The sequence below is a fragment of the Argentina silus genome (genome assembly GCF_951799395.1).
Source record: "Argentina silus genome assembly, chromosome: 1".
Taxonomy (NCBI): Eukaryota; Metazoa; Chordata; class Actinopteri; order Argentiniformes; family Argentinidae; genus Argentina; species Argentina silus.
Window position 1 is genome coordinate 21,902,033 of NC_139655.1, and position 26,861 is coordinate 21,928,893.

General features: G+C 45.7%; 1 protein-coding gene across 1 annotated transcript in view; it reads right to left on the bottom strand.

Moving 5' to 3' along the window:
• Window positions 1–26,861, bottom strand: part of cacnb2a (calcium channel, voltage-dependent, beta 2a) — a gene marked incomplete at its 5' end in the record, with an annotated part of 57,673 nt that overhangs the window by 11,512 nt on the left and 19,300 nt on the right. The window contains 2 exons of the mRNA XM_083665532.1: window positions 51–173; window positions 8,425–8,544. Coding sequence (XP_083521658.1) covers window positions 51–173; window positions 8,425–8,544 — 243 coding nt within the window. The remainder of the gene's footprint in view (window positions 1–50; window positions 174–8,424; window positions 8,545–26,861) is intronic.

Here is a 26,861-nt window from a genome sequence, read left to right on the forward strand (position 1 = left end):
TCTTCATCATCATCATCATCATCATCATCATCAAGTGTGTGACCGATCACCTCTTTGACATGGAGGAAGTCTTTAGCATCAAAGGAGATGGCCATGCCCGGCACAGGGACGTCATCATCGTGGGCGGCGCTGTAGTTGACATTTGTGCGGACGGCAAACGCAACTGGTTTAGTCTACCAAGAGAGACAACAACAGAGAGATGGGAAAATAAGTTTAGGTCTCATAAGACATGCTGTTGTCAAGATTCTCTGTTTGTGTACTGAAGGGGACAGGACAAGCACAGCTAAGCTCTAAACCAGTAGGGAGATGCAACATCCTCTGAATCTAATTTGTGTGATGTGTTTTTTTTTATAGCATCTAGGGCTATTTGTGGGGCATTGTGCGAGGTGTAAAAATAACTGCAGTCAGAGATGCTGGCAGGTTGTTTGACTCACCCTCCCTCCCATGTTATCTCTTTATGAATGAGCCTGCTGATGTATGAGTCTGTCCCCTCCGCTGTCTCCCTGCTACATGCTACCCAGGCTAACACACACACTTACAATGGAGAAAAGCGACAAGCCACAATGAATATACCAACCTAGAACAAAAAGATCAACTAGGGCAAGACACTGTCATTCTTTGTCTGTTATTTCCTTCTGAATCTGAATAGCAAAAAGCAAACTGCACTCGTGCAAACCGTGAAATCTAGCCCAGGATGGCTGAATCAATATGTGTCTCTCTATCAAATCATCTATGACCTTCTCCTCTGGGACAAGCAGCCAGCAGCCCTGTCCATCTGGGCAATACATAAACCTAATGAACTGTTTCTATTGCCTCCACAGGGCCCTGACAGAACTAGAGGTTACAAATGTAACCCAGGTTCTCTGAAGGAGGTGAGGAAGACCCCTCACTATGGGACACGCACTCTGTGTACCTATTTGCTGAAGACCCATAATCAATCACGCCTGGTACAGACTGGTGATGCTTGCAGGCAGATAGACTCGCCTACCGCCCTTATAAGACAGCATCTTTATATCAACAGTCTGAAGAGGTTCCAAGTGGTCACTAGTGAGCACCTCATATACATTTTACATTTATGGCATTTAGCAGACACCTTTATCCAAAGCAACTTACAACGAATACATTTGTCGTGAATAATATATCCATCAATCATCATAAGAAAAAGTAATCTATGCTAGGACCAGGGGCTATTGGCAGTCACAATACTAGAAGAAGGAAGAATTACTTTATTTTTTTAAATGTATTTATAGGAGAGAAACTTGTACAGGAGGGTAGAGGGGATGAAGAGGTCTTTAGGAGGGACAGTTAAGATGTAGCCTGAAGAGATGGGTCTTCAATCTAGAGCGGAAGATTAGTAGTGACTCTGCAGTCATAACAGCAGTTGGAAGCTTGTTCCACCAGCGGGGCACCATGACAGTGAAAAGCCGTGACCGAGTAGCGCGGCTGCTGTATCCACGTAGAGGTGGCGGTGCCAGTCGGCCAGCCGAGGTGGAAGAGCGGAGCGATCGTGCAGGGGTTTGGGGGCTGACCATTGCTTGCAAGGAGGGAGGGGCTGTTCCCTTTGCCGCCCGGTAGACGAGCACCAGGGTCTTGAATCTGATGCGAGCTGCTACCAAGAGCCAGTGAAGGGTGCGAAGGCGGGGGGTGACATGGGAGAATTTTGGGAGATTGAACACCAGACGGGCAGCAGCATTCTGGATAAGCTGCAGAGGTCTGATGGCGGAGGTGAGGAGCCTGGCCAAGAGTGCGTTGCAGTAGTCAAGGTGGGAGATCACAAGTGTTTGGACCAAAAGTTGTGCTGCTTCTCTGGTGAGGAATGGACGTATCCTTCTGATGTTGTAGAGGAAGAATCTACAGGAGCGTGCTGCCTTGAGGTTCACCACACAGGATAAGTGGTTGTCAAGGATCACGCCAAGGTTCTTGGCTGTCTGGGAGGAGGTCACAGTAGAGTTCTCTACTGTGATGGAGAAATCTTGGAGAGGGTTTCCCCAGGAGGAAGAGCAGCTCAGTCTTGTTAATGTTGAGCTTGAGGTGGTGGGCTGACATCCAAGCGGAAATGTCTTTAAGACACACAGAGACCAGTGTTGCCACCTGTGATTCAGAAGGGTGGAAAGAGAGAAAGAGTTGAGTGTCATCTACATAGCAGTGGTAGGAGAAACCATGAGAGGAAATTACAGAGCCAAGAGATTTGTTATAGAAATATATAGGAGAACAGTAAGAGAACAGTAAGGGCCCTAGGAGAGAGCCCTAGGGGACCCCAATGGTGAGGTCTCATGGAGAGGACAGCGATCCTCTCCATGTCACCTGGTAAGAGCGATCGGCCAGGTAGGATGCACAGCAGGAGAGTGCAAAGCCTGAGATGCACAGTTCTGAGAGGGTGGAAAGAAGGATCGGGTGGTTTACGGTGTCGAATGCAGCAGACAGATCCAGAAGAACGAGAACAGAGGAGAGCGAGGAATCTCGAGCTGAGTGGAGGGCCTCCGTAATAGCAAGGAGAGCAGTCTCAGTAGAGTGCCCAGCCTTAAAGCCAGATTGGTGAGGGTCAAGGAGGTTGTTCTGAAGGAGGTTTGAGACAGCATGTTCAAGGGTTTTAGATAAGAAGGAGAGAAAGGATACCTCAAGAACCAAAGACAGGCCCCACACTGTCTGACAACCAGACAAAGACGTCACGCTCCCTTAATAAAACGACTGACGAGGGGTATGGCAGCCAGGTAGATCTTTGCTGTGGAGAATGCTTTGCCCTAATCGAACAGGTGCTATAAGAAGGAGAGTATCGCAGATGGCTCTCACACCACACCACACACCATCTCATGGCTCTCACACCACACCACACACCATCTCATGGCTCTCACACCACACCTCAAACAGCCTCCATTTGAGGTCGTAAAGACCTCTAGTGGTGACACCCTATCACTCTAAATCATTCGGAGGCTGGCCTTCCGGGTCTAGGTTGGACCTTTCACGGGCAAGACCCATAGATCCATCAACTTGGGATAAGGGTAGAACAATCCAGATCTGGTAGTAACCAGAGCCATGTTTTCTGTGGGAGAAAACAGGAGACACAGTAGTAATTAAGGAAGTTGACACGCGCACTACACTGTAATGGCGACAACAACCAAAATGAGTAAAATCCCTTGAGTGAAAGCACTTACACACACACCACAATTAAGCCTCACAAAGTTGGTAAAAGATAGTCAATTACCTGAGAGCAATAGGTAGTGTTGCTATGTAGGTGCCAGCCATGTTTGTGCGAAGTGAAGGAGCTAGTAGCTGTCAGATTAAACTGTCCCGTTGTGTGAGTGTCGGTGGTTAGTTGAAGCTCACACAAGGGACCTATCTTACGTCACACGGTAACCAGCTAGGAATTATGTAGAATTAGTAAGGGCTCAAGTAGTCAGAGAAGTATGTCTACCTTCCTACGAACAGGGCGCTACTATTTCTCATATGAGAAAAAAATTTCTTTGTCAAAGCTAACCAAGGGCTCAAGTAGTCCACGAGTCACTGGAAAACCACAAGTCACTCAAGCTAACTGACCATACAAGTGCTAGCCGTAGCCTACACAAGGGACCTAGCAAGTTATAAGCCTATAACTTGAGGAATTATTGTTGAGCTAGCAGGTGTTCAAGCAATTCTAAAGAATTACAAGTTAACTAGGTGTGCACATGTTAAAAACCGTCAAACCTGGCCCACCAAATTCATTTTGAATGTTGAGCTGAACCCAAGAGGGACAACCTAATGGCACAGGGTTCTCCGTAGAACAGTTAAGTTGTAGCTAACTACGAGAACTCACTACATTACGCTTCAGACAGTCAGCGAGTGAACAATTGAAAGGATAAAATGGGCACGCTTGCTAGGTCCTATATATAGGATGGACAGTAGGCGGGGCTTTCTGCCTGCAAGCGTCACCAGCCTGTACCAGGTGTGACTGAATAGAGGTCTTCAGTGAGTAGGTACACACTATGTCCCATAGTGAGGGGTTGAACTGAGTCAACTAAAAGAGAACCGCTTTATGGCAGGGATGGATCAAACACACACGAATGCAACACGGTACATTCCTACTGATCTTTTGCGACCGATGCAGGAGCAATGTTGTTGTGCAAATCCCCTTGGCTCCGCTGTAGTAAGGCATTACACTTTCTACGAAAAAAGGATTTAACAAAGACTTAAAAATAGGTCACTGACGAGAGAAAAGAGAGGGGAAAAAACACACAAACACACACACACACACACACACACACACACACACACACACACACACACACACACACTCCAAATCTAAACCTCACTGTCGCCTTAAGACTATCCATTTAAGACACATTCTTATAAAGAATTACATAAAATGTTATTGGACATTAGAGTAATCTTCAGTGGAGTCTGGCTGCGGTGGCTGTGGTGGCTGCGGTGGCTGCGGAAGCGGCAGTTGGTGACATGGACATGCCCTCTTCCGGATTACATTTCCTCTGCCTGTGAGAGTGTGACGGCCAGCCCGGCGGTTGGGCCATGGAGAGCCAAGGCAAATGCACAGTGATACAGACAGCCAGGAGTAATCTCACTAGTTCCTATGGTAATACCATTACCACTATGTACCCCATATGATAACCACTATGACAAAGGCTAAGATAGGAGGAGACTAAATGTTCCTTGAAAAACACAAAACAACACTATAGAAAGCCTTCAGGGATGTTGTTGCAATCCTTAAGAAGTCTTCTACAGAATGGGGAATAGAACACATAGAGGATGTTTGTTTTTAGTCACCTTCAGTCAACACCTGCCTAATGGAACTTACATGAACTAGTCTTGCATTGATGATTAACACTAATACCCTGATGGGGAGGAGTAAGTGTGTGTGTGTGTGTGTGTGTGTGTGTGTGTGTGTGTGTGTGTGTGTGCATGTGTCCACAGGAGACTCACTCAGCCCTATGGATGACCATGTATGCTGCATCTTCATGTCCTTCACTGTCATGAAATGCTTTATATAAATATGGAACAGGTGCAAAACTCAATGATCAACTATAAAGGAACAAGACAAATACATCCCACTGTAATCCTCTCTGATGTACTTATCAAGCACAGTACAGTACATTCCAGGAGAAGAATGAAATGAATGTGTGTGTGTGTGTGTGAGTGTGTGTGTGTGCGTATGTATGCGTGTATGCGCATGTGCGGGCATGTGTGTGCTTATGTCAACGTCATTAGAGAGAATGTCCTGACTCCTGTCCTGACACATAGAGGACATGGTGTCCTTGATGAGGCTGCATTAAGGCAGGGGGGTTCTGTCAGTGTGTGGTCTGAGGGACTAGAACTGCCTTTCCCCACTGCAGCTCTCCAGCCTCTCAGCTGCTCAACACAGTCAGCTACCAATAATCAATGATGGTATTTGGGACGTCAACCATGCCTTTCTTGGAGGCTCCAATGGACCATGCCATTTCACAGACCAGTGAGAACCTCACACACTCCTGACCTCACATCCGAGTGACACAGGTGACAGGGACTGTACATGGTGGCAAAGTGCTGCTCTCCTCTACTGTCAAAGCCCCCGCTCCAGACCTCTTTATGTAACACAGCCCTTCATTAGGCATGCGGTATTGACCGCGGTGGGAGAGGGAGGGGAGGGGAGGGTTAAGGAGAGGGGAAATAGGAAAGGGATAGGGAGGGAATGAGCATTGAGAGAGGGGTGGGAGAAGGGAGTGATGAAGAAAGGGTAGAGGGGAGAGAGTGAGAGAAGGAGAGATATGGGACTTCAGAGGAGGCAGATCTTTAACCGAGGAACCCTGGCGGGGCTTCGCCGTGGTCGACGGGCCAATTAACGCCACACAGGCACTCCTCTCAATATTGCTCCACGCTATGAATATTTCATTAGTTAATATCCTGGAGCCTTCTCTGTCCTCATACTGATGGTGTTATTAGACACTTTGCCCTCACTGTAGCTGATCTGCCATGTAAATCGGCCACAGGCACATCTATAAGATTGTATGGTCGATCAGGATACTCATATCATTTCACCTTGAGGTTTCTCTGATTGTTGTGGAATACATCTGGAGGTTTTTATGTAGACTTAGCTGAGCACTGGCTGTGAGGAGGGAGCCTGTAAAATCTGGTTTTATTCGTGGCAGTTAGGTGTCCTTAACCTTCATCAATCCAGTGTAAGTTTCTTGGTTCTATAAATGAGCTTGGCCATATGGTCATTTTCAGCATAATTATGCATAATAGAAGAGATAATGAGGACAGTTCTCCAAAGTCCGGACGTTAGAGACTTCCTTGAATATTTCACATTCAAATCGTACTTATGATTGATTGGTTGTTGCTAATTTTACAGATGGAATGACCAGAGCTCCATCTTGGTGTAATTCTGGATCCCTGACATTACATCATAACTGTGACTATGTTCATCCATTTTACAGATCATAAAAGGGGTATTTTTGGTCAGGATCAGCTAACAGGGGGTTTTGAGGTTCAGTTACGGTCTCAGGTCATTCACCCCAGTCTGGCCAGGTGGCACCATCGACCACTGATCCTTTCTGAGGAATGGGAGCGTCTGGCTTCAGAGGCCTTCCATATCTTGTTTGGGTGCTCAGACTTTCAGGCTGGGGTAAAGAGACCTCTGGCTCTGTGGTCACAATGCTACTATATCACTCCTTGTTTCAGTATATACTAGGGTTGTTTACAGTCATGCCAAAGCAGGATAAATCATGTAGTGGTGGTAGAGAAAAGCCAGACTGTGTGTTACAGCAACATTGGGTATTTTAACAGCAGAACAGCAGTAACAGCAGAACTGATCTATGCTAGAGAGACACAGTATTTTGACACACACAACTTCACAGCTGCCAAAGATAGTCCTACTGTATGATAATCTTGTGTTAAGATGTTTTACCCAAAAAACGAGTCCCTGAAGTCATGAAAGTGCCCAAAGGATTGATGTCTTCCACATAACCTAAATCTTGGCGAGAGAGACACAGAGACAAATACTGGGCATTGAACTTCACAGCTGCCTTAGACAATGTCCCATGAGAATCTTCTGAAAGCATTAAGATGTAGCCAAAAATGTGCTCTTAAATTCATAAAAGGGCTCAGAGGACTGATGTCTTTCACACTACCTAAAAGCAAGTACATCAGCCTACATTTCCTACTAAAGGAGAATGAATATCCCTGGTCTATCCTTAGAGAGACACAGAGACAGGATCGGTACACTGCCGAACACAACAACAGTATGTGTTTACTGTATATCACACATTACCGGTGCGGTGGGCAGGTCGTTGGTGAATTACTGCTCATAAACCATTACAATTACAACGGCTGCACTTCCCCTGACCTTCGCTCTCTCTCTCTCTCTCTCTCTCATACACACACTCTCACTCTCTCTCTCTCTCTCTCTCTCTCTCTCATACACACTCTCTCTCTCACCCTCTATCTCTCGTGTGGCGGGATCATTGAGAGGCTATTTTTACAGCTCATCTATCATATAAAATGGTAGGGATAATCCATGCCAGGTTATCTGCTGCCGACTTATCTTTTTAATTAGTGAAGGAGAGGGGGGCTCACTGTGTGATGTAAAAAAAACCATCCAGCTGGACTGATTGCCTCTTTACAGGCTAAGAAGGAAGGAGGCGGTTATGAATGGACAGCTAAAGCACAGGGACGATATTCACCTATGGAGCTGGGGCTATAGCTGTTCCACACACTGAACACCCAATGAGACATACAGTAAGAAGAGTCAACATTTAGCAGGTACTGTACTGATAGGTATTGATACATATAAAGCACAGAGTAAATAGAATACTGTAAAGTATAGTGGTTAAATAGCCCCTGCAATTCAAAGTGCAGAGAAAACACAACATATAGAGAGGAAAATAATTTCATAGATCAAATATTCGAGGCACCAAAAAACAACAACAGAGCCACTGATTCAAGTTAGGATGTTACTTTCCATTGAGAGAGGTCCCTGATGCTTTGGGCAGCTCTGCTGTGTGTGTGTGTGTGTGTGTGTGTGTGTGAGTGAGTGTGTGTCTGTTTGTTTGTTTGTAATGGTAGCCCAGAGCTGGGTAGAGCACGCGAGGCAGGCCAGTGTTAAATGAAGAGACTGAGTCCCCCCTGAGGGCTCCTAGCCTCTCACATCAGAGGCCCTTCATGATCCATTCTCCATCTGACCAACCAGCTGTAATCACCTCTACTGGCTGCTCCTCTACTAACCCAGAAACTGTCCCCTAGGAGCCCTAAACACTAGCCCTCTCCCTCTGCCTTTCACATCATAGATAACAACATAGCTATACCACAGCAAGACAGAGAGAGAGAGAGAGAGAGAGAGAGAGAGGGAGAGAGAGAGAGAGAGGGAGAGAGAGAGAGAGAGAGAAGGAGTGTAAAAGAGAGAGAGAGAGAGAGAGAGAGAGGGGTGATACAGTCAGTAAGGGCAGCATTAGTGTTAGATACCTTTGCCTTCTCAAGCTGTGCCTGAGCCTGCCGCTCTGCCTCTCTACGCACGGCCTCCTTATCCTCCTCCAGGGACACATCGGAGTCTGATGGACGGCTGGTGTAGGAGTCCGCCGAACCCTGCAGGAACACAAACACACCTTAACATCACATCTCAACAATTAAACAACAGACACAACTCTGCAGGCCCTTAAAGTGAAATGGGTGAATCGTCAATGTTCATTCAGAAATTAAACAAAACATGCAGAGGTTCTATTATTTGTGTGTGTGTGTGTGTGTGTGTGTGTGTGTGTGTGTGTGTGTGTGTGTGTGCGTGTGTGTATGTGTGTGTGTGCGGGTTGCTGGTGTTTTTGTCAAATAAACAATCGAGTCAACAAGTCTATGAGGCCACACACTGGTACAAATGACCCCACTTAACAACGGGAGGTACAATGACGCACTCAGCTCTGAGCTCCGTGAACCCTAAGACAACAATGACTCACAGATGTAACAGACACACAGTCCTTCAATCACACCAAACCCTGAGGGGAGAACCACACATCACACAATAACTAATTGGATCTGTAACACACAATAACTAATTGGACACTCCCCCTCTGTTTCAGAAAGCAGCAGGACACCCACTATCTCATATTACCACAGTGTCACTTCTTTCACTACGATATATATAAGATAAAGGACTAAATCTCTCTGTTTCTTGTTTAGCTGTACTGTTAGGTCTATTTTATCGTAGAGGCATGGGCTTCTGTGGGGGGGTGTGTGAGGCCCTGCGTGTCTCTGTGTGATGTGTGTATGCTTCAGCCTCAGCCATATATACAACCGGGCTCACCTGACACACATTCAATCACTCTCTCCTATACGAGCGTGCGTGTCATCATGCCTGGATGCACACACAGACTTATATAACATACACTGATGTATAGGCGTTCATTTACAAAGGTGCACATGTCTAAAGACCACTCCCTCCACTCGTTGTCTTACCCTACTGCTCACCCACACACCCACACACACCCACACACACACATGTTTACAGCCTGTAATATTATTGTCAGAGGGCTTTTAAACTCTGGGTAGTAAGAGTGGGATTAATTTCTTTACCTGCACACAGGGACACAGGCAGGCCCTCCACACAGGGCATCTCATTCATCTCACTGCACCATTATAGTCCATTCTCCTCTGTCTGCTTTAAAAATAACCTCACGCTCTGCCAGCCTGATTAAAACTACCCAAGCATCCACATCCCACGCACACACACAAGCACACACACACACACACACACACACACACACACACACACACACACACACACACACACACACATACCTTAACTATCCCATATCCCATACCTGACATGCATGGAGTGGCTCTTCCTCATACATCATACCTGAGACACTCTGAACTACTATCCATATTCATCTCCTACTACATCATACATAAAACACTGCTCATTAACTCTCCATGTCTCCTCTATCTTGTACCTGAGACACTGTCTATAAATAACCCTCTATGTTCATATGAAAATGTAGCGATTAACTATGCATTTGACTCCTACCTACCTGAGACACCGTTTATAAATAACTATAGTCACCTTCAGTCTCATATTCAAGCCCAAAACCCATTATACTATATAACTTCTCCAATGCTGTCTTAGATGACCATGATGCTGTTCCATCATGTCTATGTTGATGATGGGGTCTGACCCAGAGAGATAGAGTGAGTTTAGAGAGAGGTGATATGGACCCCTGCCCAAAGCCCTGGCAGTGATGAAACACTATATCACTACCCCTTATCATCACCATCACAGCATGACAACACACCACCCTGGCCCCTATGGATGGATGTACATGCACTGCACGTGAATACACACACACACACGCATGCACACACGCACACACGCACACACAAACCCATACGGACTCACACACACACACACACACACACAGGTGAGCAGAAACTGAAAATCTGCTTACACAGTCATCGGAGCTCTTGACGCGACCTCCCTTGGCTCTTTTCAGCAGCCGGATCCAGGTGGCCTTCATCAGCCACACTGGTCATTCAGTGTCCTGGGCCACTGCTACAACTACTGCTACCTTTAGCGCTGTGGCTACCTGTACGTCCGCTAGCACCAAAAATACCTTCACTATCAAGTCTACCTTGGCTGCAAGCACCACAAATACCTTTGCAGTCAGTGCCGTCTATACTGCTGCAACTACATCTACATTTAGCGCTACAGCCACTGTAACTGCTGCTACTGTTGCTGCTGTTACTGCTGCTACGGTGTCCACAGGACGAGAGCATAACCTCGGCAGCTCCTTCGCTTGTCTCGCCTCGTCTCCCCAGTCTCCTCTACAGCGCTGCTCTGCTCAGGCTGCTGCTGCTGCAGGTGCTGAGGCTGCCTCCCAGTGTGAGCTGGGCAGCCGCGACGCTGCTCCTCTCCCCCTGCTCATGCCTCAGCTCCAGCCCCAGCCCCTGCCCCAGCCCCAGCTCCAGCTCCAGCCCCAGCCCAGCTGTGCTCCGGTGCTGCTGTAGTTTCCATAGGATGGGCTGCCATGCCCCTCCACGGGGACTGAGAACAGCTACACCTCCCTGGATCGTGGATGCTGTAGCTGACGCTAGAGATACTAATGTAGCTGCTACTCAGGTGCTGCTGCAATTGAAGCAGCTCTCAGCATGTCAATGGATATCTCCCTCTATCTCTCTCTCACATACACCGCATCTTCTGTGCTCTGTTTCTACCTCTGTGGTTCTGCCTCCCTCTCTCCCTCTCTCACGCTCTCTCTCTCTCCTTCTCGCCCCCCCCCCCTCTCTCTCTGCCTCCCCTCCGTATCCCTCTACCCACCCCCTCCTCTCTCTCGTATTCCTCTGTTCCTCCTCATGGTCTCTCCATCTGCTCTGTTGTCTCTGCTGTGATTAATTCTGGCCGGTACAGAGTGATGGTTGGCTTGGTGTGTGTGTGAGTGTGTGTGTGTGTTTTACAACACACACACACACACACACACACACACACACACACACACACACACACACACTCTTCTTATCATGTTATGATCGTCAGTCCAAAGTTCAGTGTTGTGCTTCTCCCTCTCTAGGGAGATGAAGAGCATACTCAGTGTCAGTGTGTCCCTACTCTACACAAACACTCGCTCACATCCCAAATCACATATGCATGTCAGAGCCTTGTATCCTGTACTGAGAGACAGAGAGAGACAGAGAGAGAGAGAAACATATATATGGTATATATATATATATATATATATATATATATATATATAGTGAGAAAGAGAGAGAAAGTGAGAGAGAAATAGAGAGAGAGAGAGAGAGAGAGAGAGAGAGAGAGAGTGAGAGACTTAAAATAGACCCTATGTTCTGAGCCTCACCACTCTGATCTAAGCGATCGTGCTTCTAAGGCTTGAGAGATATAAAGCCAAGTGTAGTGGAAAGCTGGTGCTTCATTTCATGTGAATACTGCAGTCACACAGGACTGATGAATATAATTGTCATTTTAATTAACTTGTTCCACCTTAATCACCACGGACCGGCTGAGATATTAGGACAGTAAAAGCTTGAACAACAGGTTTTGTGATACCACAACTCGCTATTGTACAGCTACAATAGGTCACCAAAGGTCAGGAGAGGTCATAGGTCACCACTCAAGTGAGCGTGAAGATGGGTTTAGCGAGTGAGCGGCTAGCGGTCATTCCCCAGGGGCGAGCTAATCATACATCAAAGCATGACATGCTAACCAGTCCTGCTTATCATAACCAATCAATGCCATGGCTTGATTCGCCCAGGGTTGCTCAACAAGCACCCACGCTTACGATGTCACACTGATTTAGCCGTGTTTATCATGAAGAAAGAAAGGCTGAATAATATGATTGAGGCCTATTAGGACCAATTAGCCTAACGAGGGAAGCAATTACCAAGCCCAGATTGAGATTTGGACAGAGACAGATAGGAGTGACAATACGAGAGCATATGATGAGGTCCATGACTAATAAGGGCAAAACAATGCCCTCAGAGGGACCTCAATGTATTACTTGTTAAAACAACCAAGAAACATCTCCAATGCAAACATTTCTATTTCTACAATCTCTTCCGCAATAAACCAGATGCCATCAGAAAGAGAATGCATTGGCAGAATGGAAATGCCAGGCTCAATGATATTGCTGATACTTGGTGCAGACTAAGTCAAGGGACCATTGTGGGGGCGTTGAGACTGTCACATATGGTTTGAACACTGTCTGACAGAGGGGTTGGAGGGGGGCGGTAGACTTGTCTGACAGGAGGGGTCACTAGCCTCCAGAGCGGCACAGATGTTTTCCACGTGGAGCTGGGGTGCCCCAGAGCGAGGAGCAGCGTCTGGTGGCTGTGTGAACACTGGGCTGTGAGGAGGGCTGACATGGACTCACACTGACAGACTGAGCTGGTAGCTGCATGACTGGACTGACCTCTGGAACAAGTCCCAATACTATAGCAGAATATCCTAGAGCACACAGAGAGTGATGAGCCTACTCTCTCAGTGGGCACCCTGAGGGGGCAGAGGGTGTGTGTATGTGTCAATAGACTGAATGTACGTGTGTGTGTGTGTGTGTGTGTGTGTGTGTGTGTGTGTGTGTGTGTGTGTGCGTGTGTGTGGACAGTGTGGCCAATGGGGTCGATGGTGCTTTAGGGTCACAGTGTGTGTGGGATATGTCAGTGCTCCTGTGGTCTCTGTAATGGGCTTATTGATCCCTCTGGCCTGTGTTCTGACTGCGACCACAAACAGTTGCTACATGCTGCGGTAGCATCAACACATTAGCACCGCCACAAATCACAGGAGCTAATTACAAGGGTGGCTGTGCGGCAGTGCTGTGTGTGTGTGTGTGTGTGCATACGTGCATGCTTGCGTTCGTGTATGTGTGTGTGTGTGCATGTGTGTGTGTGTGTGTGTGTGTGTGTGTGTGTGTGTGTGTGTGTGTGTGTGTGTGTGTGTGTGATAGCCTCCCAGGGCAAGGTCAGCCTCTCCTTCAGTAGAGGGAATACACATCATGAGGGAATCTCTTTCTGTTCTCAACACTTCACCTGCATTGTTAGACACACCTGGGCCAATGTGTACTGTAGGGGTTACTCTTAAAGGAACACCACACCATTTTTATTTATTTTCCACGTTCTGAATATTAGGTACAAGAGTCAACATGGAAGGCTGTGGTCATGCAGAAAATTAATAATGGAATGCTCTCTCTCTATTCAACCTTTTGGCTCAGTATGCTGGATTGTTGGTGCTCGCCCCTCTCCTCTCCTCCCCACACCTTATCCTTTTCCCCTCTCTCTCCCGCTTCCTATCCCCTGTACTGACCCAGTGCTCACGCATACTCTCCAGAGTGGCCTCTCTCTCTCTCTCTCTCTCTCTCTCTCTCTCTCTCTCTCACTCACCTCTGTCTTCTATTCCTCATCACATCCCCACATCTCCCACCCCTCCTTTACACTCTCTCCCTCTTTACCTCTTATCCTTGTCTCTTCCCATCACCCCCCCCAACCCCCCCCTTCCCTCTCAGCCCTCTCTACCCACCCCCATCTTATCTACAATACATCCCACCCACTCTCCATCTCTCCCGTGGGACTGCTGATGAGTGCTCTAGCCCATGTGGTCTTCCTCAGGATGAGCAGGATAGAAAAGAGCATCTCGAGCATTTTCTGCTTATGAATACATTATGAATAACCTGCTTCTGTTGGATTCTAACAACACTCACATTTTTTGGACTGGTTTAAATAGCAAGCACCTTAACATAGAGACAAAACTCTGTCCAGTTGCAAGGCTGAGCCAAGACCATAATTACGATAGTAATATACGGCATTTAGCAGACGCTTCTGTATCCAAGTATTCAATCTACTTGCAGTACAGTGAGTGCGCATACATTCTTTGTATATACTGTATGGTTTCAGCTAGAATTGAACCCACAACCTTAGCATTGCTAGCATCTTGCTCTACTAACTGAGCCACACAGGACTATGGTAATTTATTAAATAGCATATTTGAAGTTAGACACCCCAAATCAGTATTGATTAACATGTATCTACTGTACAGTCATTCAATATGTCGTCGGTTTGTAATACAGATATGAGAAGCTATGGCCAACAACATGTTTTTATGGTTGGTTTCAACTGATGCCTATCTCTGTTTTTGATTGGTGTTATCTGATCTCCTCTGACTGACTGCAGTGTAGACAGACAGTGATTTGTGTGACTCATCTCTGTGTTCTTTCTTGGCTGGAACAAAAGATGTGAGCTTCACAGCCACCTGTCCATCAATGTCACATCACTCACTGGAACAGAAAGTCAATTAAATCATCATGCCATGAACACTGTCTCCCTCCACTGCAGGAAGACAATGGTACAAGATATGGCAGCCTAGAGAACAATAGATACATAGTAACTGTAACAAGATGGGTCAGTAGACAGTTAATTCAAAGACAAGGTCAGGGAAAATGAGAGAAAAAGAGATAGGAAGAGGGAGAGAGTGAGAATAGAGTATAAGTGAATGTATGTGCATGTGTGAGAGAGAGAGAGAAAGAGGAGAGAGAGAGAGAGAGAGAGAGAGAAAGATAGATAGAGAGAGAGAGAGAGAGAGAAAGAGAGATGGAGATAAAGATGGAGAGAGAGAGAGAGTCAGATAAATGGAGAAAGAAGGAGTAGGGGAGAGTAGAGTAATGGCTTCTCTGGCGTGGTGAGAGAGGGATTGGCCATGCGGACCTCAAGGTGACACTCAGGCACAGAAAAGTGTTTACCCAGCATTCCATGTGCCAAACGTCCTCTTCAATGGATTAGATAAGTGCATCATCGCATTGAGGTGATAGACTCCCAGGCTGTCAATCACATGACAGCATCCCAGAGAGGGAGACGGTTAAAGGGGATGGGCATAGTTAAAGGGATGAGGTACTTAAGAAACAGACAACTGTACCAAGCAGTCCCCCACCTTCACAGTACGGGTGGCAGCAGAGAGACAACCAAACACCCTCAGGGCAGAGGCAGGATCGACACTAATGTAGGGAATATGGTTTGTGATAGATTAATCCATGGGGGTTGTTCTGTTCTGTTCTGTTCTGTTCTGTTCTGTTCTGTTCTGTTCTGTTCTGTTCTGTTCTGAGCTGTTCTGAGCTGAGCTGTGTGTTTTTTTCTGCTTGCATCATCAACATTCTGTCAGTAGCCTGGTGTATGAGGCTGACAGACGGACAGGAGATGGCTGTGGATGAGAGGACTCACTCTACTGTTGTTGAGGTTTTTTAACCAGTCTCACTGGAGCAGCAGACAACACACAGCACCAGGCCTATTAGAAACACTGCCAATGACTGTGACTGTGGCACGCACACACACACACACACACACACACACACACACACACACACACACACACACACACACACACACACACACACACTCTGTTTCTCTCACATACAAACATGTGCACAACACACACACACACACACACACACACACACACACACACACACACACACACCCGATGGAATAGTAGTGGATCGAGTTTCATGCTGGCTGTCTCAGTGTTGAGACACAGATCAATACATTGTTGTACACAAGCACCCAGCACATCCTCTTTCTGTAACCACTTCAGAGACCTGTTTGAGGATTAAGCCAGATGCTACAGATGCTGCTTCACATCCAGCTTCATAAGCACACTATTTATACACATGTCTCTCTCAGTATGGCTGTCATCTGTAATTCCAGGACAGTTTGAATAGAAGAGTGAGCTGAACAGCACCAGATTGGGAGGAGGCAGCTGGTCAGGCCCTGTCTCTAGTTCTCTCACGCCCAAATGAGTCAACTAGAGAGCAATGAAGATAGACAACAGCATCTGTCACACACAGATGCACGCACGCACACACGCACGCACGCGCGCACGCACGCGCGCACGCACGCACGCACGCACGCACGCACACACGCACGCACACACACACACACACACACACACACACACACACACACACACACACACACCAGACATAGGGACACAAATCCAGGCCACACTGGGGGGACACAAATTCTAGCCATACTGGGACACACACATTCACACGTTTGACAAAAAACATATCAACAGTCATTAGGTGTGGAGAGGATCATGTGTGTGTGAACTGGCCAGGCAGCTTTTTGAAGTAGGAGGGGTCATTAGAGTGACAATGGCTCATGACTGTCTGTCAGCAACACACAGAGGGTCCTCTCAGCCTTCAGCATCTTACACTGTACTCACATTAGCAGACATGCTATGTGGATGGGACAACATGACATGTTAAGGTTCTTGTAATAAACTAATCTAAAAAGTGACCAGTTTTGCATTCTACTGTTCTACTCGCTAATGAAGTAAGGTCAACAAAGCCACTCAATAGACATTTGCTATTATCTAAACTGAGTTTTAAAAAGACAATACAGTTCAAATTTTTTGGAAATACATTTTTCAATACTCGACAATACAGTTCCATTGAGGTAATACAACACTAACAAACTAGCGTACGGTGAGACACATTCAAATGTAGTTCAAACCAATCAAACAGGGACCAGAGGCAGAGAATAGAACTACAAGAAGGAAACAGAAGTTGTGAACAGCCATGGTTTAAACTAAAATGGGTCAAAGCTTTGTGTTCACTAACAACCTAGTCTGGTCTGTTCTGTAACCCGAGGACCAAGCGAGCTAGTCCCAGGTGTTTATCTTCATTCCTTTACTCAAGCCGCTAACTCCTGTCGCAGCTTTCCACTTTAGGCTAGTAATCCCCACACATGGCTCAGAGAATCGCAAATTCAGACAAGACCCCCCCCCCCCAAACTAGCCCCGCAGCACACTACAAAAGAGTCAGAGTGAAACTCTTGAACAACAAACAGACTTCTAGGAAAAGTGATAAGAAAGCAAAGTAGGAAGTCTAACATTACGCCCTTAAGATCCTGGACTAAAAACTCAATTATCCAAGATTCCTGTCCTCTGCTCCTTTGTTCAGAGAGGAGAGAAAGAAAAGAAGAGGGAGTGAGAGAGGACTACTGCTCAATCTGTTCTCCATTCCACTAAGCTAAGCATGTGTAAGAGTGTATACTCTATGTGTGTGTGTGTGTGTGTGTGTGTGTGTGTGTGTGTGTGTGTTTGAAGGACTCACCAAGTCGGACTCCTCACTGCCGGAGAGATACATGTCTGCCCTACCCAGCTCTGCGCTGCTCTGCTCTTCCCGGCTGGGGGAAAAACTCCTCAGCTGCTGCCCATCTCCACACAGCAGCACAGGGGAACACCTAGAGGTTGCCTCCCTCCCTTTAGGAACAATTACCCTGGAACTATGTCGAGGAGAGGCCTCCTGTCCTCAAACAATACCAAAGTTCAGAAAGTTGGAGGTGAAGAAGCTGGAAGTTTCAGCCCTTGTATGGCCCAGTCCTGCCCAGCTGAGCAGAGATAGACGAGCCTCTTTCCCACGCTGGGAGAACACTCTTTCAGTGCTGCACTGTGACCGTCCTCCAGCCCCCGAAAACAAGCCCCCCTGCCCCCCACACACACACTCACGCGCGCACACACACACACTCAAACACACACACACGCATATGCACACACGAACGCGCGCACACACACACACACACACACACACACACACACACACACACACACACACACACAGCCAGTTAGGAAGTAAGAACTCTGGCCAACAGGGCAGACCCGAAAATTCCAGAATGCACCAAAAGCAGCTGCAGCGGCTTTTAATGTGTGTGAGTGTGTGATCCTGAGAGTTTACATGTGTTCGACTATGCCTTGAAGAGGTTACACTTTGAGGAGAGGAAGGCTGAACTCACTGTACGTAGGGTCTCAACACATGTTCCTAAAACCAAACTTCAGGAAGTCATTATGTTCCCTACGTAAGTTGAAAATATGCCATCGTCACACAGGCTTGATCAACATAGATCCATAACCGTCTGCATTTGAGAACATTTTTGTCATAATGTATTTCTGACTGTTTTTTCTAGATGTTCTTTCTAGATAATCCTTATGAGTCTCATCTAAATTGACAAAAGGTTAGGACTTAGTTAGGGTTAGGGTTAGGGCTAGAGCGAGGGTTAGGATTAGGGCAAGGGTTAGGGCTAAGGTTAGGGTTATTTACACTCTGCTTCTATGATCCATCAGGGGGCGTGGGGGATGGGGTTGGGGGGGTGGCATTCTGGAGCACAATAAACACAACAACACACACATAAGGATTGGCTAATTCATAAATCATACTTTTACCAAACTTCAAGAAAATAGACAAAACTGTTGATTTTTTGAAGTATTATAAAAGGTACACAACATACTGACATATATACATTTACTCTTATAAACTATTACAACATTACAGTACAACATTTGCCCCAATCACATAAGAGTGGATGAAATAATCCAGTTTCCAGTCTGACTCTAAAACAGACAGACAGACAGACAGACAGACAGACAGACAGAGACAGATTACCAGTCAATAGCAGACAGTAGCCAAAGCTGTAGGGCATCATACAGCTGGCATTTCACTGCTAGTTACAGGGGTCCTCTGGGTGACTGTAGTGGTTAATGTAATGGAAGCCATCCACTTCAAAAGACCTTGCAGATGATCCATCTCTTTATAATGAGGGTGCAGTGTATTTTTTGAGGTCATGCTAATATTATGTCAAGTTTCATGTAGCAAAGATCAAAAGTTAGATATTTAGTTAAATCATAAGAACACAAACTTCCCTTGTGTCACTGTGTAGCAGGCTAAGGAGCTACACATGAGTAGATATGAGTCACAGTGCAGACTGAGACTGAGTCTCAGGGGAAGTAAATCACTATTAGATTAGCATGGCCAAGTCTTCTCCACTCTCACATCAAAGCATATGACTAGGTGAGACTGGGGGCAATTGTAACATTTTTGGCAATGAACTCTATTACTCTGAAACTTAAATCTGTCTAATAATCATTCATGAATGTGTGCTGTAGATCTCTAAAGAGGACGCTAGAATCACAGTATTGATTTTAATCTAAAAAGTCACATGATGTTCTATCAGATGATGTTTCTTCCAATTGTAACAGTAGGCGGGACAAATGTAACACCAAATAAACCCTCTGAACTTCACACAAAATGCTGAAGACAAAATAGACACACACTAATGCACCATTAACACTTTTAATCAGTCCCTTCAGCAATAATATGTAATATGTGCTCAGTTCTAATTGACAACTTTATCTTGTGTCCCAGCACTATATTGCATGGAGTACTAAACAACTTGCCTGAAATAGTTTTGCACGTCTTTCGCTGATATTTTGTAAACAAATTAGGTGGATTTTTGTTCCTTGCTCCGCCTGTCAGTCGTCCACCATAATCTTAACAAATGAACATGCTGACAGGGGACAACAAAAGGTTGTTGATGTGTGGTTTGAACAGGATAACAGTTGTACTGCAGAAATTGGTCAAAATGCAATGCGTGCCTTTTTTAGATTGGACCCTTTTATGCGGTAAAAAGCGGTGATTGCCCCTTGCAAAGTATGTGAGGAATGGTTGATTTTGCATTGAAATATGCGATCGCAGAAGCGCTAAATCCTGGAGTGACCGTTTAACAGTAACAATGTTTTGACGTTAAGATATTTTACTGAAATTTCCATGCAGGGAGTAAACCTAACTGAGTGAGTTTCATCTCTCTAACAGGTTTCTGATTGGGGAAAAGCAGGATGTTATAAATGACCCGTGTTACACAAATCCCGGTCTCCCCTACCGTACAACAACAGAAACATACAGTGGCTTAATCAAAGACACAAGGTGAACAGAGCAGTAGATGCCGTGTAGCACTCCTGCTCTGCTTCCTGGCATTGCACAGATGTTTATGCCCCATGGGGGGAAAACTGGGTTGGGTCTGTAAATCCTAGATTATGTGGCGTTTGGTCTGCTTTAACCCCTTTCCAAGGATTATAATCCAAAGCGTGGGCTCGGCACGTGACAAGAGTAGGAGAGAGGTTGTTGCCTTTACCTCATCAGGACACTGACTTATCTCAATTCCACTGTCACTGTGGCACAAAACACACAAAACACACACAGAACACACACACACGCACACACGCGCACACGCGCACACACACACACACACACACACACCTTGTAAACTATTATTATAGGGATTATTATAGGGATCTAATATTCTGGTATTGTCCTACAATTATGATGCAAATGCATTTAGAGCACACTCAAATGCCACACAGATTGTACAATGTAAACATAAATGTACAGACACCATAGAACATTGCTCAAGATATTGCCCCTCTTTCCTTCCTGGTCTTAGGGCCATAACTAACAGTCATTCATCAGGTCAATGTAAGAGAATGGTGAAGACACAGCAGGAGATAAGGAGCCACCATGGCTAATTAAACCAGGGCCGCGGGGCGAGACCGCCACATGCAGATTGTGAACCGTCAAGACAGACGACTGGGATGTGTGATCTTGAGTCCCCTCACAGAAAATCACCACTTTAAGCCAACTCCCTCTCAACTAGAATTGTGTGTGAAAAACTAAATAACTACTTTATTATCGTATTATGATATCATGTGAATGTGATAAGAATTACGAAGAATTATTAGAGGCCGCAAAGCCATGGCTGCCCTTTGATGTGAAGGAGAGGTGTGCATTTATCATTATAAGATAAGATGCTGGTCACTGATACCCAATCAACTTTAATAGGGATCAAGCCATGAATGATCATCTAGATAATCTGTGATAATCTAACTACAGTAGGAGCAATGTGGTGTACAGCATGAAACAGATACTGTACCAATGATATGGATGGCTTGAGTCATGGTTTGACCTGATCAATTGTCCACAACCACACACACACATACACACACACACACACACTGTTACAGTGGCGTAACCAAGCATTCACACACACACACACACACACACACACACACACACACACACACACACACACACACACACACACACACACACACACACACACACTGTTACAGTGGCGTAACCAAGCATTCACACACACACATGCTCACACACACACACACACACACACACACACAGATCTTTCCACAGAAGCATACTAGCCTGATAAAGATCTACACAAAGTGCACTCTGATGCATATACTGAACTTGTACATATATTGAACATCAGCATCAGCACTGAGAGAGTAGGAGGAAACCCAATGAGAGAGATATGGAGGTGGAAAACACACAATGACACTCAGATTCCGACTGCTCTCATTGGCTATATTAAGAATGTGGCCAGGTGGCAGTGCCTTCTGGCATTCCTCTATGTGGCTGTTATTCCATTCTAAAATAAACACCCCCAATACAGTACGTCACCAGTAGGTTGGGATACACTGGTAATCAATGCCAGTCATAAATTATGAAAGGCATTTTACTAGTTGTTTACCTCAGTTCAATTTTTATCACATCAACTCAATATCCCCACAATTTCATGTAAGCAAGAATCCAAAAGCTCTAAGTGACCAATCATACTTATCCCTTATGAATGGTATTGAGTTGACCATTTATAACTATGATTGTTTCCTTTTGTTCAGTTTTCCTATTGTGAATGTCTAAAATCCTGGTATAACACTAATGGGCTAGAATAGGCCACTATTAGATTATTGGAGAGCTTTCTCCAATCTCCAGCACTTCCTAGGGGGTTTCGTCTGGCCAGGAATCCAATTACACAAATTAAATGCTCCAAGATTACAATAAATCGTAATTCCTCAGGACAAAAACCCCACACAACTTCCCATTGTCCCATTTCTCTTGTATCTGGATTTGTATCAGTCCATGTTTTTCAAGATGAGAATTAAATCAACAGTATATGTTTTTGTCATACAGAACTAACTACAGTGTTACACACTCCTTTTATGAATCTACCATTGATTATCGACTATATCCACTATATCCATGATATACTATTCAAAGTAAGAAAGTGAAATTATGACCTAATTTGATCCTCTGCCCTTTACAAAATACATGGTTTTAGAGACATCTATGAAAGCAATGCCTTATTGTTCCTCTGAGTAACACAGTGTAATAATGTGCAGTGTGCTCATCCTCTGCCTGTAATGTCTAATGAACCCCCCTGGGCCAGAGCCCAGCTTCTGAGAAGGGTTACCTTAGTTACACAGTACAGTACAGGGGCACTGCCTGGTGCCCCAGGACTGTGGGGCGCTAATTACAGCCTGATTTATACTGAGAGAGAGAGAGAGAGAGAGAGAGAGAGAGAGAGAGAGAGAGAGAGAGAGGAGAGGGAGAGGGAGAGAGATGAGAAGGAGAGGGAAAGAGAGAGAGAGAGAGTAGAGAGGGAGAGGGAAAGAGAGAGAGAGAGAGAGAGAGAGAGAGGGGAGAGAGAGAGAGAGAGAGAGAGAGGAATAGTGCACTGCTGTTGCCTCTCTCAGCCACTTTAGAGTTTTGCTGCTGTTTCCTGTACTCCGCCCCAAAGGGCATCCTGCTAGCATGCGAGCTAACAATCAACCTGCTAACACATATCAAACAAATCACGCCAACACATCTCATCTACTCTCCTCTAAAAATTGGAGCAGGAAAAAGTTAGCAAGCGAAACAAGAAAAAAGAAAGAAAACAGCACACTTCTAAATTAATTACTTACTTATCTAGGTACAAGAGCATTTGCATTCAAATGGACACAAGTTGAATTGCACTGACTGACTTGAAACCATTTACTACAGATGATGTCAGTCATCATACTCTCACTTGTAACTGAGAGACTTATACAGTATCAGACAGACTCGTCAGACTGTATCAACAGTATGACAGCGAATGCACAGTACAATCTCTACACAGCAAAGAGCAAAGCCATACAGTACATATTTTGATAATATGATCCTCTCAGTTAGGACATCTCCGAAACAGTCCTACAGAAGCAGAAACTAAAGCTTACCGTCATAACGATGTGGTTGGTTCTTGGTGACATCGGACGCTTGTCGATCATACCAAGGGGAATTAGGATCATGATAACAGATATTACAGTTCAAACACTGCTTGAACACCAGCATAGACAATGCATATACTGCTCTGCAGATCACTGCTCTATAGTGTGGGAGTGACTGCTGATCATTGAGTCACTTTACGCTTGGTGAACACATCAACACATCGGCTGTCTCACATGGACTCATTGGAAAAACTCTTCAGCCAGTAAATTGGAGCTGCAGTCCCGATATAGTCAGACACGCAAACAAACACACAAAGACAAAGACACTCCCACTACAACTGACTCATGGGCACACACATACAGTATATTTATTTATACAATACAGACAAAAACTCAACCCCACCCCTTAGACACACACACTCACATGCATGCGCACACACACACACACACACACACACACACACACACACACACACACACACACACACACACACACACACACACACACACACACACACACACACACACACACACACACACACACACACACATCCCTCTAGTGGTTTGAGGGCAGGGTGCCGTGGCACTGTCATCATTAATTAGCTGGGTGAGTGGGAGGACTGTTTCTATTACCCTGTGACGTATATGCAGAAACAAACACACATGCACACACGCTTGCGCACACACACGCACGCACACACACAAGTACATCATTCCTGCAAACCTATACACACTGCCTTACACAGCCTCTTTGTGAGGCTGTTAGAAGACAGTTATTGAGTGTACAGTGTCATAGATTAACTGCCTAAGCATCAAGCCTTTCTGAAAGAGATGGGGGCAGATGATAAATGGTGCCGTCACATGCTCTGTGAAACTCCTGCATCCGTACGAGAGTAACAACCAACATTGTACGTACTGTAACACAACAACACCCACGACTGCAATTGCTCCATGTCCATTTGATCCCCTTCTCACTTTGTAATGATTGCTTCTCAGTAAGGAGATTTAAACCGGCTTGCACCAATCCAGGATTTACAGAGAAAGAAACGATTGCCCATCCTTCTTGGCTGACAAACACTGTCAGCGTTTTGACTGTCAAAGACTCTTCTATAACACTTTACATAAAAACAATGAAAATCATATCTGCCTATGAAAATATGTGGGTCCAATGGTGATAGTCATGGCCAGGAGTGGGCTTTGGTTCAGCTGCAACACAACACCCAGGATTTAAACCCATCTCCTCTGTTATCACAGTCCTTTCAAGAGCTACCTGCAGAACTATAACCTGAACAGAGAGAAAGAGAGGAGAGTGAGAAAGATGAGCCGTCAGATCCTGTTTCACCTAGACAGAGGCCGGGTAACACATCCTTACCTGGCGGTGGGACAGTGAGGGACAGAGTACATTATGGAGAGCAACTAACTCTGTCTATACAGCAGCACTTACACACATCACCTAGGCAGGTGATGCACATGTTCATCACAAACACAGCTGTACACACCAAGGGACAAGCAAACACGCGTGCACATGCGCTCACTCACTCACACACACACACACACACACACAAGAGCCCAGCCAAACAAAAGCTAGGTACTGTTAGATAAACACAAGCATCCGAAATAAAGTATGTATAAACAACATATTTCATATCACAAAAGATATGAAAGAATAATCACAAGCGCGGAGAGCAGTGATGAATTATCCGTTAAACACAAAAGATTAATAGCGGTTTATTTTACCTTTGGCTTCTTAGGCATGCTCGCTCCCCCAGAATGCCAGAGACACCTGTGTCGCCTTTCTGTTCCACCGCGACTGTAATGAATTATGCAAATCCCCTGGTTTTGTTCAGAGTACCATGACCCAGGGGTACAAGCAGCTGACGCCTGACATGAAAAAAAACAACCTATTTGCCTCAGTCAAAACGGAAAACATTTAACGCTCTACTGACAACTTTCTCCTCGTACAAATCCCAACTCAGCACAGTTCAACACCTCCTCTGCCAGTAAGCCCCTTCATGTCCAGAGGAGAAGGGATGTGTTGATGTGGTCGGCCAGCAAAGGTCCGTCCTCAAGAGAGTGTCTCCAACTGAAAATGACATGCCTCACGTTGACTGAGCTCATCTGAGGATCTCTGGGGCAGATACAGTACACCCACACCCACACCCACACACCCACACCCACACCCACACCCACACACACACACACACACACACACACACACACACACACACACACACACAGAGCTCATCAGCAGCAGACGGGACAGAGAGAGTGTTAAGGATCAGCGGTGTCATGGCTAGCTCCAGAGCGTTTTTCTTCAGTTCGCTGGGCATTAGGCTTTAATTTGATAGTGTGACATCTGTCGCCTGGAAGGCTCCACTCTATGACCTCAGACTGACTGGCCTGTGCTGAGCTCCTTCACCACACACACACACACACACACACACACACACACACACACACACACACACACACACACACACACACACACACACACACACGCACACACACACTCATCATACAAACTCATCACACACTCTAAACACACACATGAATCCCACTCTTGAAGCTACACACACATATCTCACTCGCAGCACACACACGCAGCACACACACTCATACAGTTTCAACACACAGTTATCCACCTATCCCTAACACACACACACTCTCATCACACATATCTCATGCGCTTAAAAACACACATCACCTCATATACTCTCACCAAACTCTCATCTCAGATGCTCACTTCCACACCTCTCTCTTGATTAGTTAGTCAATCATTACAATCAAATGACACTTTCTCTCAGACCCTGGATGCTAAGGGCATCCACATGAGTCAGCAAACTGCAGCCAAAGGCAATATGATTGAGATTGATGGTCACAGCGCTTGGCAGGGGTTCAGTAGACTACCGTAAAGGCAGGAGATACTGTGTGATTACCCTCATAATCACCGGAGTTATAGACAATGACAGTCAGACTGAAACAAAGACAAATAGAGTAACTAACTAACTACATTTTTTGTAGTTTATGGAATTAACGTTATAGTAAAAGCTGGAAGAGTTGAAGTGTCGAAGAGCACGAAAAAATAAACGGCTGAAAAAATGGAAAAGCTGCAGAGACGAATAAACTGCCTGACTACAGGACACCTAGACACAGTGCATGGAGTAACAACATGTGACCTCTTCGTGCAGCTGGAGCCCTGTGGCCAGACAGACACCACCATCTGGAGTCCTAATCCTCCTACAATCGTTAGTGCTATTGATGTGGCCATCAGTGTTATTATACTTATTGGATAGAAGACTGACTGACTGCGTGTCTATTGTACCCTCACAGCATCTGCATGGTGGATATCATTATGAAATACCATCCGTCATGTCCATAGAGGTCGGGGGACTGACATCCAATGACTTTTGGCGAGTGGAGCGACGCCATTGTGCGGTCTGGTGGTAAAGGCTTTGGAGGACCGGTGAGACGAAAGGGTTAAGCCATGATTGTTGATCTGATGTTGCTGATGTTTCATCTCCCGAACCAACCTGACGGTAGTACTCGT